Source organism: Aureobasidium melanogenum (assembly GCF_000721775.1).
Source record: "Aureobasidium melanogenum CBS 110374 unplaced genomic scaffold scaffold_1, whole genome shotgun sequence".
NCBI lineage: Eukaryota > Fungi > Ascomycota > Dothideomycetes > Dothideales > Saccotheciaceae > Aureobasidium > Aureobasidium melanogenum.
The window spans coordinates 579,806-592,356 of NW_024470053.1; the positions used below are offsets into that span (position 1 = coordinate 579,806).

Sequence of the window (12,551 nt, forward strand, 5' to 3'; positions counted from 1 at the left end):
GAAACCAAGCAGACCGAGTCCCGATTTCTCGAGCCTCCGCAGTACAGGACACCTCATAGACCTTTATCTCCCGACACTTTGTCCAATCTCTCTGCAGATGAGTTCGATCAACTTGGTCCACGGAATGATGAGCCGTCGGTCTGGCTAGATGGTGGACACCACATGGGGCTTAGACCATCCTGGTCGGCCAAATGGCAGGCAAGGCTCCATGCTACCTGGGTACGCAATGCTGGGCTTTTCTACATGTTGCTTGCTCAAGTGTTTGGTGTTATGATGAATGTCACTACCCGATTACTGGAGATAGAAGGAAACAAGGGTAAAGGACTGCATCCATTTCAAGTATGTATTCTGGTCATCAAATCTCATGTACATCATGTTCTGACCAGCAAAAGATCTTGTTCGCTCGCATGTCTATCACTGTGGTACTCTCATCTCTTTACATGTATTACACCAAGACACCACACTTCCCACTGGGACATCGAGAGGTCAGATGGCTCTTGGTAGCAAGAGGGCTAGGGGGCTTTTGGGGAGTATTTGGAATGTACTACTCGCTCATATATCTGCCTCTCGCAGATGCCACAGTCATTACTTTCCTAGCTCCCAGTCTGACATGCTGGGTTTGCTCGATATTGCTCAAAGAACCTTTCACTAAGATTGACAAGATAGGAAGTCTTGTGTCTTTGGTGGGTGTGGTCTTCATTGCAAGACCAACATCACTATTCTTTTCTTCCTCAGAGGCGCCTCCGGCCAGTGGAGGCACTGAGGTAATCGGATCTAATAGCACAGTGACGACTCCAGATGCATCCAACTACGACAATGTCACACCGGCTGAGCGATTGGCAGCTGTTGGTATTGCGCTGGTCGGCGTAGGCGGTTCAGTGATTGCGTATACGACAATCCGCTGGATCGGAAAAAGAGCACATCCGCTCATCAGTGTCAATTACTTCGCTACCTGGTGCACAATCGTCAGCATTGTAGCCCAACTCACGCTTCCTGGTATCGGCTTCCTGCTCCCTGCCGATGCAAAGGAGTGGGGATATTTGGTCTTCCTCGGGTGAGTACAAGATGTGAACCTTACGGAGTCTGTGACTAACGACAGACAGGGCATGTGGATTTATTATGGTATGGATAGAAAATGAAGGCTTGTTCGCAAAGACTGACATCGAGACAGCAATTCCTTTTGGCAGCAGGACTGAGTTATGAAAAGTCGTCGCGAGCAACCAACATGGCATACACATCAATGCTTTTCGCGTTGGGATTCGACAGATTTATCTTCGGACAGACACCAGGACTCACGTCTATAATTGGGTCGACATTGATTCTTGGGTCAGCAATATACATGGCAATGCAGAAAGATAAAGGCGACGGTCGCAAAACTGAGACAACAGGGGGACTAGCGCAAAATAGAGATGAAGAGGAAGGTTTGATGAGAGGAGTACAAGAAGGAGATGAGGAAATCTTTGACCAAGCACAGCAAAGCAGCATTGAGATGGGTCAAATGGAAACCAGACGGGAATGAGGTTAGGTACTTAGGTAATCATGGATACAGGCATACAAGGGGCCAAAAATAGATCTATGTCAAGATAATTTGCAATCAATAAGTTGAGTAATTATGAACGTGTCAAGACATGGGCGCAAAAAAGTAAGAGTCGTCTCGAGGAGGAAAAAAAAGGAGCGAAAAAGAAGGGAAAATTGGCTGGGGACGCGGCTCGAGTGAGTGGGAATGACGAAGTCGAAGTTTGGAGAGTCGAGAGCGTCCGTCTACGTCCGTCAGCACTTCCCAACCAACAACGTCAGGAACGAGGCATTCCGGCGCCATCCTTTTGCACACGCGGCGGCTCTATATATCTTTCACGACAGCATCCAGCCAGGAATATCAGAGGCCCGTGACAAGCGTGCCAGCTTCCTACCTCCAAATACTCGAGGTGGAGCACAGCCACTTGGTGGTAGCCTCATCCTGATCCTGATTCATCCTCGCCCGCAGTCAATCCTCTCGGTCGAGGCACGTGCAGGCACAGCCAGACAGGCAGACGGTGCTCAGTATCCACGTCTAGAGTCCTGTATAGTTTCCCATAGCGGGTGGTGCATGGGCTTTGACGTCTTGTCGACAAGAGAAGCAACCCCACGACGTCCATCTCGAGCGACTGAACCGCCCGAAACACCATGGCCGACCTTCCGGCGCAGCCCAACCTGCGCGTCACCAGTGCGCGCTCCAAATCTATCCGTTCTCTATTGCAATACTGACTATCTGCCCGCAGTCATCGCCGCCGATGGCCTCTACAAGCGCGACGTCTTCCGTGAGTTCCCCTCCATTGCCCGCTCGTGCTGCGAAGCGTCAACTGACGCTGCCCTGCAGGTTTCCCCGACCCTTTCGCCGTAGCCACCATCAATGGCGAACAAACAAAGACGACAGGCGTCATCAAGAAGACGCTCAATCCATACTGGAACGAGAGCTTTGACATGTACGATCAAGCCCCTCAACCTCGACCCTACCCTACATTCCCGGACTGACGGATCCCGCAGGAAAGCAAATGAAGAGAGCATTCTCGCTGTGCAAATATTTGACCAGAAGAAGTTCAAGAAGAAGGACCAAGGTTTCCTTGGTGTTGTCAACGTCCGTGTTGGCAGTGTCATCGATCTGGACGCTGGTGGTGACGGTATGCCCGCATGTGCTTTCACTACACACCCTCGTGCTAACAAGCTGTCATTGTAGAAATGCTTACACGCGATCTTCGCAAGAGCAATGATAATCTCGTCGTAAACGGCAAGTTGATCCTCAATCTGTCGACCAACCTACGTCCGGCCGCGACTCCTGCCGCCGCTGCAACCCCCGCTCGACCTAACGGTGCCGCCTCAACAACGACACTGGACAACCCTCCTCCGGCCAGCGCTTCGCGCCAGGCCAGCACTTCGGGCGACGCATCCGCTCCACGCACCGCTGGCTTCAGTGCCTTCGAAGACTCCCAAGGCCGTTTACCTCCAGGATGGGAGCGCAGAGAAGACAACCTCGGACGTACATACTACGTCGACCACAATTCCAGGCAAACCACATGGGTCCGCCCGACGGCCAACTTCAATGCTGGCGAACAGCGCCAGGCCAACGAAGCAGAGACGCAAGCGCAGCGTGCGCGACACCAGAACCGCATGTTGCCTGACGATCGCACAGGTGCTAGCTCACCAACCTTGTCGGGCGGCCAGAACTCGCCTCCTAATGGTCCTGCCGCAACTTCCAACCCTCAGGCAATGTCGATGATGGCTACTGGCACTACCACTGCTGGTACTGGCGAGTTGCCTGCTGGTTGGGAACAACGCCATACACCAGAAGGCCGTGCTTACTTCGTCGACCACAACACACGCACTACTACATGGGTCGACCCCAGGAGGCAGCAATACATTCGCATGTACGGTCAAAACGCCGCACAAGGCACCATCCAGCAGCAGCCTGTTTCACAGCTTGGTCCTCTGCCCAGTGGATGGGAAATGCGTCTCACCAACACCGCCCGCGTCTACTTTGTCGACCATAACACCAAGACTACCACCTGGGACGATCCTCGCTTGCCTTCTTCGCTCGACCAGAATGTACCGCAGTACAAGCGTGACTTTAGAAGGAAGCTTATTTACTTCCGCTCTCAACCAGCGCTCCGCATTCTGTCAGGACAATGTCACGTTAAGGTTCGACGTTCTCATATCTTCGAGGACTCATATGCCGAGATTATGCGCCAAAGTCCTAGTGATTTGAAGAAACGATTGATGATCAAGTTCGATGGTGAGGATGGTCTCGACTATGGTGGTCTCTCAAGAGAGTTCTTCTTCCTTCTATCTCACGAGATGTTCAACCCCTTCTACTGTTTGTTCGAGTACTCGGCCATCGACAACTACACGCTACAGATCAACCCCCACTCTGGTATCAACCCAGAGCATCTTGGCTACTTCAAGTTCATTGGACGTGTGGTCGGTCTTGCCATTTTCCACAGACGCTTCTTGGACGCCTTCTTCATTGGAGCCTTCTACAAGATGATTCTTCGCAAGAAGGTTAGTCTTGCTGATATGGAGGGTGTCGATGCCGACTTCTACCGTACTTTGAGTTGGACTCTGGACAACTCTGTCGAGAACGTCATTTTCGAGCACTTCTGTGTCGAGGATGAAGTTTTCGGCGAAAAGGTAACTATTGACCTCAAGCCTGGCGGCAGAGACATCGAAGTGACCGACGAAAACAAGAGAGAATATGTCGAGTAAGTTATCCTTGATATTATACTATCTGAGAATGATCGTATCTAACGTATGTTCGCAGGCTTGTCACAGAATGGAGAATCCAGAAACGTGTCGAGGAGCAATTCAACGCCTTTATTCAAGGATTCCACGAGCTCATTCCATCAGACCTTGTCAACGTCTTTGACGAGCGTGAGCTCGAGCTTCTGATCGGTGGTATCTCTGAAATCGATGTAGATGACTGGGCCAAGAACACCGACTACCGTGGCTACGACGAGAAGGATCCCGTCATCCAAAACTTCTGGAAGGTGAGATTTACCGACTCGACATCGTCAATCGTTCCACACATGCTAATCTCCTCTTACAGTGTATTCGCACATGGGACTCTGAGCAAAAATCTCGTCTACTGCAATTCGCAACCGGTACCTCCCGTATTCCTGTCAACGGTTTCAAGGATTTGCAAGGAAGTGACGGACCTCGTCGCTTCACGATCGAAAAATCAGGCGAGGAGGGTCAATTGCCCAAGTCGCATACTTGTTTCAACCGTCTTGACTTGCCGCCGTACAAGACATACGAAGCGCTCAACGCCAAGCTTCTATGGGCTGTTGAGGAGACAGTCGGATTTGGGCAGGAGTAGAAGGAAAGTTTGGAGGAAAGGAAATATTCAACTTTATCATTTGCGGATCATCAGAGGGAGGTATCAGTGTGGTTTTGGAGGGGACATGGTAGATCAGAGCAGCGAGAAAGAAATAGGGAGAAATTTCTTTCTGTGCTCCCACTTGTTGAGTTTGAGTCCTTTTTTTTTTTGGTTCTTGTGGATTGTTCTTGTTTATTCACGATGCTGCTCAAAGAAGAAGAAGAAGAATATTGCGAAATGTGCATTACTGTCCAATACGTTCTTTCCCTTTTGAGTCTTTTCGATTCGTTCTTTCCTGTAGTGACTTTTGACTTCTTGCCAAACATGTTTCTTCCTGATATATCTGTAGAAGCCTCTTTCGTTTTCAGAGATCCTTTCTTGACTATTATATATAGCGCGATACATATAGGTAGACGCTACTTTTAATTCATTCCAGAACGTATCTTGCAGTTTTTAAATGACTTCGTAGGCTTCAAAAGGGGGGTTCGTAGTTCTTCAACTGAGCAAAGGTTCTCGTTCTGTTCTCGGGGAGGAAAAAAAAGCATCAGCCAGAGTTCTTTCTCTTAAGCACCTTTTGTACTCTCAATGTGGATGGCAGAGAAATCCGATTTGATACCCTCTTCTTCGTCTTGCACGTTTGTGGCATTCTGCAACGACTTTGCACGCGAGTAGGCTGGGATCGTGTCGTAGGTTGCTCCTTTGATGATGTTGCCTTCGAATAGCAGGGACATCGATTCGAGGGGTACGCCTTTGGTCTCGGGGATACTGTTGTGGAAGCGTCAGTCTTGTAATGGCTCTTGAAGTTGATGTGAACATAGGAAATGTTTTGGATCTTACCAGAAGATTGTGTAGATGGCCATTATGATGCAACAACAACCGAAGAGGAGGAAAGTGCCGTAGGTAATGCTGTTGAGCATGACGGGAGTGATTCTGGCTATCACGCAGTTGAAGGCCCATTGGCACATCAATGCTGATGCCATGACCAATGAGCGAACGTGATTGGGCTGTAATTTTGTATCAGCAACATTACAGGCTTCAAAAAGACATGGCTGCGGCTATACATACACTTGTCTCGGAAGCAAGGATGAATGGAATTGGACCCCATCCTACGCTGTAGAAGACGACAAACAGGTACACTGATATGATGGCGAAGATGCTGTTGCCGTTCAAAGGTGCGCCTTCGACTACTGGATTCACGGCTTGGTTGATGCCGATATAAAACATGGCAAAGGCTTGCCCACAGGCACCAATTATCAAGCTCCATTTTCTGCCGAGTCTGCAAGGGCACTAGGTTAGATCAATAAGAAACATGTGGCTTCAGCTGACTTACTGCTCTGTCATGAGTGCCAAAGCCAAAGCGGTAATGACAACTTTGACCACACCATAGATTCCGGTAGCAAAGAGACCAGCAGACGAACCCAATCCGATGGACTTGAAGATTTGTGGGCTATAGTAGTTGATCGAATTTGTCCCTGTCCATTGCTGAAACATCATTAGAATGATAGCCATCGTGTATCTGTAAAAGTACTTTCGGTCAGAGCAGACTGTTTTGAGTTGTCCCAACAACGAGATCCTCTCGTGACTTTGAAAGTCGGCTATGATCTCTTCTAGCTCTTTAACCACGATAGGATCATCCTGGGAGCGGCCGCGTACATGGGCAAGTGCTCGAGCGGCGTCTTCGTGGCGGTCTTTCTCGACTAGCCATCTTGGACTTTCGTTTTGAAAGACGATTCCGATGAGGAGAAGTGCACCGGGTAGCATCTGAAGAGCAAATGGGACTCGCCATTGAGCATCGTCGTGTTCTGAAATAGATCGAGTCACGCCGTAGTTGACAAAGTACGAGAGCATGATACCCGTCACACTGTCTGCGGTTAGCGATGATGCAAACGATCAGGGAAGTTATACTGACTTGAAGAGTTGCATGGTTCCTATGCAGCGACCTCTGATCTCCTTGTTCACATTCTCACCTGAATAATTATGGGTTAGAAGCAGTTCCATCTAGGACGAGACCAAACTTACCAATATATGTCGGAACAACAGCACTGATCAAGCCCACACCAATGCCACCAATGACTCTGCCCACATACAATATAGCAAGTGAGTGATTGCCGATAGCACTGCAAGTCTGAAGCAAGCTGCCAATGATGAAAATGATGTCAGCATAGAGCAAGGCAGACTTGCGACCAAAAGTGTCAGAGACCCAGAAGCTAGCAGCAGCTCCAAGAAAGCATCCAGCTTGAAGGACGGACACAATATTGCCTGACAAGTTGGCATATGCAGTGTGATCGCCATTGAGAGCGAATGAGTCTTTGAATGACTGCATGGTCAAGACGCCACCAATTAGACCCTGTCAAGATGATTAGCTTTATACCATCGATGGCCAAGCTCGACTGGACTGATCCATACCGTATCCCAACCGAAGAGCATGCCTCCAAAACTAGCAACAGCAGTGAGGGTATATGCTCTTCGGTATTGTTTGATATCGGCCCAAACACCCATTGACTTGGTGTCGGACGCCATCATGGTCTGATCAGGCTGGGTACTGCTCATGGTGACAAATTCAGACAAGTGACGCAACCAGAGAAAGGAATGTTTGAAAGAAGATTTGATCAAGTTGGTGGAGAAATCGAGTTGATATAGCAGGACTTCGGCCACGAAGGATCGACATTGCCCCGTGGGGTGAGAATCACCCATCGGCTATTGAGGAGGATCACTCAAGAAACGACCTGGAATGCATTGATATTGTGCATATCGTTAACGGTATCGTTTGCCGACAACTGCACTGGTACGGTCGACACTTGAGAGGATAATTGTAAGTCATGAGCGATCATCCGATTCGTTGATACTATCTACATCAAAGGAGCAAGCTTCTCGAGTGAGCATCTACTTAGACTGCTCGGGTATCAATGTTACCAGCTCGCCCTTCTCGACAGCCGACCTCAAGTTCTCCAGTACTAATAGCTCCATATCCTTCTGCGTCTCCCAAGTTGCGGTGCCAATGTGAGGCAGCAAGACAACACGATCATCGCTAATAAGTTCGGGATGAATCTTGGGTTCCTCCTCAAAGACATCGAGGCCAGCAGAGAAGACCTTCTCGCTCTGAATGGCCTTGACGAGCGCAGCTTCGTCAATGATTGGTCCTCTGGCTGTGTTGATAATAATAACACCGTCCTTCATCATCTCGAACTGTTTGGTGGAAATGATGTGCTTCGTCGAGGGGTTGAGAGCGAGGTTGAGACTCAGAACATCCGAAGTCTTCATCAAGTCATCAAACGAGACATATTTGGCATTTCCTGCCTTGTCGGCGGGCAGTGGGTTGCGGTTGTGGTATTGAATCTTCATGCCGAAAGCAGCAGCCCTGTCGGCCACAGCCTTTCCAATACCTCCCATACCGAGAATACCCAAGACTTTGTTCTTGGGGTCATGGCCCAGGCCGAAAGCCTTGCCTCGCCATTCGCCCTTGCGCACGGCATTGAAGGGAACAGTGATGCGTCTCAAGGCTCCCAACATGAGGAAAATGGCAACATCGGCAGTAGCATCGTTGACAGCAATAGGCGTACTCGAGATCTGAATACCACGAGCAGTACAGGCCTTGACATCAATGTTGTCATAACCAGCACCATTGTGTGTAATATATTTGACGCTCTCAGGCAGCAAATCAACCAACTCTTTGTCAAAGGGTCCTGTTACGCCCGTCGACTCGTTACTGCGGTATACGACAAAGGTGTCGGCAAATTCTCCAGACTTCAGCTTGGAGAGGAAGTCATCTCTTGAGCCGGTCTTGTACTCCTGTATTTGGCAGTCAGCGGTTGTTCATACGGCTGATGACGCTGTGTCCACCAACCTTCAAATCGATCAGAGAACCAAGTTCCTCCCACTCCTTGCGAGCATGTGTGATGTTGCCAATGAGCAGAGCTGAACGACCCATTTTGAGCGTATGTATGGAGCAAAACTTCGAATTATTGAGAAGCAGGGAGAAGAGCTCCAAAAAGATAGAAGAACCGAAGGTAAATGACGGATCAATGACTGTTTGTATAGCCGACGAGCCCCTCAATTTCTCCTCCATCCCGCCTTTATCGGCATTTGCTTGCCTAGGTAGCTATCTCATATGCCTATCTGTTGGCAACGTGAAGCTGTCTGATGCCTTCGAAGCTTCGAAGACCCTCGGTGACATTTTTACCCTCGGTGGGCGGTGCTCTGCTTTGCAGTATCATCATGCCTTTCTATAGGTCACTATACGGTCTGCATCAGCACGAGAGAGAGGAGCTAGGGCATTGGTGTGCGTTGACCTCGTTGCTTTCCCACAACATATATTTCAAGTACACAAGAACTACAGCATAAAGCTCCAATTGTCCATCGATCCCAATCCGCTCATGGGACCCAAAGGACCGCTGTCCGTCGGAAGGAACCCAGTCCACCACTCGGCATCTGTTGACATGCCTTCATTTCCATTGACAGCAAAGTTTCCTATGGCGTCCAAGTCCGTCCAGCTAAAGTCGCCCATCTGATCTGCCACCGCTGGCGACTCTAATGAGGCTGAGGCGGCAGAATTTGAGGCCGGCGTGGTAGCGCTGACAGGTCTGTATGGATTCTCAAGCGTGGCAAGCGACCGCGTAGACCGAGATTCCCTGTGTGACTTTCTGTCCACCTTGTCCCAGAGCAATTTCAGCAGCTGCGAATACCGGCTGCCAGGGTGACCCTCTCCAACGCCTGATCTTTGAAGCACAGTCACTGTCTGCTGAATCATCCTTCTGACCGAAGCTTCTTCTTCAGGTGCCATCACGCCAACAGTGCGGGCATGATACAGAAATACGCCTGCATAGACTGTGAAAAGATAGAACCTCAACGGCATATATCGTAACATTCTAAGAGAGCCAGAGTCAGTAAGCAATACCCAATGCAATCAAAGATGTATTTATAGTACCTTTCCGCATCAACAAAGTTGTTCATGGTTGTCAAAAGACTTTTTGCAGCATCGAGGCCTTCATAGATAAATCTTGCATCTCCAACAGCTCCAACATTGTTGTAGAACACTCGACTGAAGGAAGGTTTTCCGTTCTCTCCTTCGGGTAATGCGCGACGAATTGTGGCATGAAATGCAAAAGCGTTGGTATACAACCGTAAGTAATCATAGGACATTAGCAGCATCGCTTTCAGATTCGGTGAGCCTAGATATTCATCAACATCAGATAACAGCATGACGGGAGGAATGCAAACGTACATGTCATTGTGCCGTATACAGCGTTCCATCCATAGTAAGCGCTGCGGAAATCCTGAATCGTAGTCAGCACCAAAATCTGCAGAGATGGGACTCTGGTATGACTTGCATCAACGATTTTGATATAGTAACCGCCAGTCAAATGATTTCTCAGACTGTTTCCGGGGCTACTATATAGCACATCATGCACATTACTGAATAGTAGCGTCAACTCCAATGTAGCCTGGAACAACCTTGGGAAGTCTTCGTCGCCAGGAGTCTGGGGTTGGTAAGGATAGTCTTCCTTCCGAATAGCTAATCCAGGGCCCGGGCCTCGACTCCAGAAAGCACGACCAATACGAATAGAGATTTGTCTGTCCGATATGTAGCAGCAAGTCCAGACTAGACGCTTGCGCTTCCACTGAGGGTCTTTGATGTCTCCTGCCACAGGGAACGAATACTTGTCCAGTCCGAGATAATAGCCAATACGCAAAGCAGTACCGACGTGCATCCAGGCTTCGCGATCTTCTTCTCCACGTCCGACGTTTCCTGCACGGCTTCTTGATGTATACGGTGTCCATTCGGCTAGTATAAGCAGACTTTCGACTGCTTCGACTCCTCCGGGACCACCGGCGACCAATGCAGAAACCAATGACTGCATATATGCTGAGCACGCCGTAAAGATTTGTGGTTCCTCCGTCAGGTCTTTTGAAGCAATGACTAGCATGGCTGTCAACAGATGAGGTTCGTCCTTGGCTGTGTTTACTAGATTGTTTGTGTCCAGGGTACTTGGAGGCGCAAGTGAAAAGTAAGGGTGATAATGTTGACGATAGCGTTCGACCAATTGGGATATCTTGGTAGACGACAGAGCGCCTGACCGCACAAGATGATAATCCAGGCCATCATTGTTCCAATTGTTCGAGTATAGAGAATTCGTACGAAGGCTATGATTCTGTTGCCTCTCTTGCCAAGCGGTCTGCTGAGACGGATTGTTGTTATTGTTGTCATTGCTTGCAATTTGAGCCAAGATGTCCAAAGCATCAGAAGGATTCTGCAAGTCGTTGAAAGGTATATTATCAGAGCTCGATGAACGGCCGGACTCCTCATTGTTCTGCTCGTGTGGTCTCATATCGTTCGCTGGTGCTGTTCCGACAGTAGAATCGATATCCATAGCCAGACTCTGCGAATCGAAGAGTTGCCGCTGGGTGGCAAAATCTAGACTGCTGACGCCTGTGTTCGCCGATAGAGGGGTCGCACCAGTGATATTGTGATGTGAAGAGGCAGAGTACGGGTCAGTGGGTATTGCACTCGGATTCCTAGGCAACGAACACATTCAGCCTGGTACATTATGGCTTCTTATGTCCCTCGGAGATGAATTCTCGTTGTATACCAAGGGCACAGACGAATGTAGTGTGCACTTGTATAGCTTTCTAAGGGCAAGCTTTAAGACTTACCAGGATGTTGCTTGTGCGGATTCATCGTTTACTGGCGTCTTCTGAGTCTGCTGATCGGTTCGAGGTTGAGGTTGGTTGCTCGCCTGGGTTTGGGCTCGAGCTTGACCTTGTGCTTGTTGTGAGGCTATGGTGGACCTTCTAACCCTTCTGCCTCCACGATTGCTGCTGCCAATGACACATTGCTTGTTCTCTTTACGGCATCGCAGGCATGGAGGCTGAGGTTCTCCGTCTGTTGTGTCTCTAGAGAAGGCGGTCAGACAAAATCCTCATGTCGCAGCATGCAAATCCTCTGGGTAGTGTCTGAAGAGAATTGGACTGAATCCGGGATTGGGGACGGGTATTGATGACTGACAGCGTGCATTTGCTCTTCCTTGCACGGCAAACTAAGCCTGAGAATGGTCAGTCAGACGTATGTTGAATAAGCAATTGTGCGAAATAATGATTTTTCTGGAGGCAGCTCCATATTTCTGTGAGGTTCATGGGCCGGTGATACATCGCTTGTCGGGTATTCATAACGACCCGACTCAATATGGCTCGCGTTCACAAGGATGAACTGTTACATACAGGCTTTGCTTGTTCGTTTCCCATGTTTGCCTGGCTCAGGTGATCCTTGCGATCGAGTGTCTGCGTTCAAGTCGGCCATATTTTTGTCTCCCAAGAAACTTGTAGAGCAAACTTCCTGGGAGGACGTTAAACACATCAAGAAGAGCCAGATGCCGACGAGAAATGGGGAAGGCGCGACTCGGCTGTTGAAAGTTGTGCGACGGACGGAAGGAAAAAGGAAGGTGATGGTTGTCAACAAAACCGTAAACTGATCAAAATGTGGAGACGTTCGCTCCTTCCAACAGCTACATCAACATCCCTATGATCACGCCTTTGTCTGAGTATCAATTGTGCATTTTTATAGCTCAAAAATTTCTATATTTGACGTGAGAAATAGGTTGTTCACAAGGTCGTCAAAGAATCCCCCAAGTCAATTTGCAGTGGCTGGTCGATGCTTAAACGTCTAACATCTGGGCGAGGAGAATTGTTAGCTGTCCAAATGCACAATACT

At 49.0% G+C, this 12,551-nt stretch overlaps 5 protein-coding genes across 5 annotated transcripts; 2 read left to right on the forward strand and 3 right to left on the reverse strand.

Annotated features, from left to right (window-relative positions):
* Positions 1–162: 162 nt before the first annotated feature.
* Positions 163–1,519, forward strand: M437DRAFT_37052 (uncharacterized protein; the record flags this gene model as incomplete). Its single annotated transcript, XM_041019561.1, has 4 exons — positions 163–339; positions 393–1,054; positions 1,104–1,122; positions 1,172–1,519. The coding sequence occupies 4 exons, from the start codon at positions 163–165 to the stop codon at positions 1,517–1,519; spliced, it is 1,206 nt and encodes a 401-aa protein (XP_040884211.1).
* Positions 1,520–2,163: 644 nt separating this feature from the next.
* On the forward strand, positions 2,164–4,846 carry M437DRAFT_61621 (E3 ubiquitin-protein ligase pub1; the record flags this gene model as incomplete). Its single annotated transcript, XM_041023962.1, has 7 exons — positions 2,164–2,203; positions 2,259–2,297; positions 2,357–2,462; positions 2,524–2,657; positions 2,714–4,232; positions 4,292–4,517; positions 4,577–4,846. 7 exons carry the CDS (start codon positions 2,164–2,166, stop codon positions 4,844–4,846), a joined length of 2,334 nt encoding a protein of 777 aa, XP_040884212.1.
* A 563-nt stretch (positions 4,847–5,409) lies between these two features.
* M437DRAFT_36201 (general substrate transporter) lies at positions 5,410–7,369 on the reverse strand (the record flags this gene model as incomplete). Its single annotated transcript, XM_041019400.1, has 7 exons — positions 5,410–5,611; positions 5,684–5,850; positions 5,912–6,122; positions 6,177–6,707; positions 6,756–6,813; positions 6,866–7,193; positions 7,253–7,369. The coding sequence occupies 7 exons, from the start codon at positions 7,367–7,369 to the stop codon at positions 5,410–5,412; spliced, it is 1,614 nt and encodes a 537-aa protein (XP_040884213.1).
* Positions 7,370–7,729: 360 nt separating this feature from the next.
* M437DRAFT_35960 (uncharacterized protein) lies at positions 7,730–8,774 on the reverse strand (the record flags this gene model as incomplete). The annotated part of the gene is made up of 2 exons (XM_041019352.1): positions 7,730–8,635; positions 8,691–8,774. 2 exons carry the CDS (start codon positions 8,772–8,774, stop codon positions 7,730–7,732), a joined length of 990 nt encoding a protein of 329 aa, XP_040884214.1.
* Positions 8,775–9,176: 402 nt separating this feature from the next.
* Positions 9,177–11,884, reverse strand: M437DRAFT_36495 (uncharacterized protein; the record flags this gene model as incomplete). The annotated part of the gene is made up of 7 exons (XM_041019464.1): positions 9,177–9,711; positions 9,771–10,014; positions 10,068–10,119; positions 10,180–11,221; positions 11,498–11,528; positions 11,604–11,720; positions 11,833–11,884. Coding segments are annotated over 7 exons (2,073 nt in total), but the record flags the coding sequence as incomplete, so codon positions are not given.
* Positions 11,885–12,551: the final 667 nt, after the last annotated feature.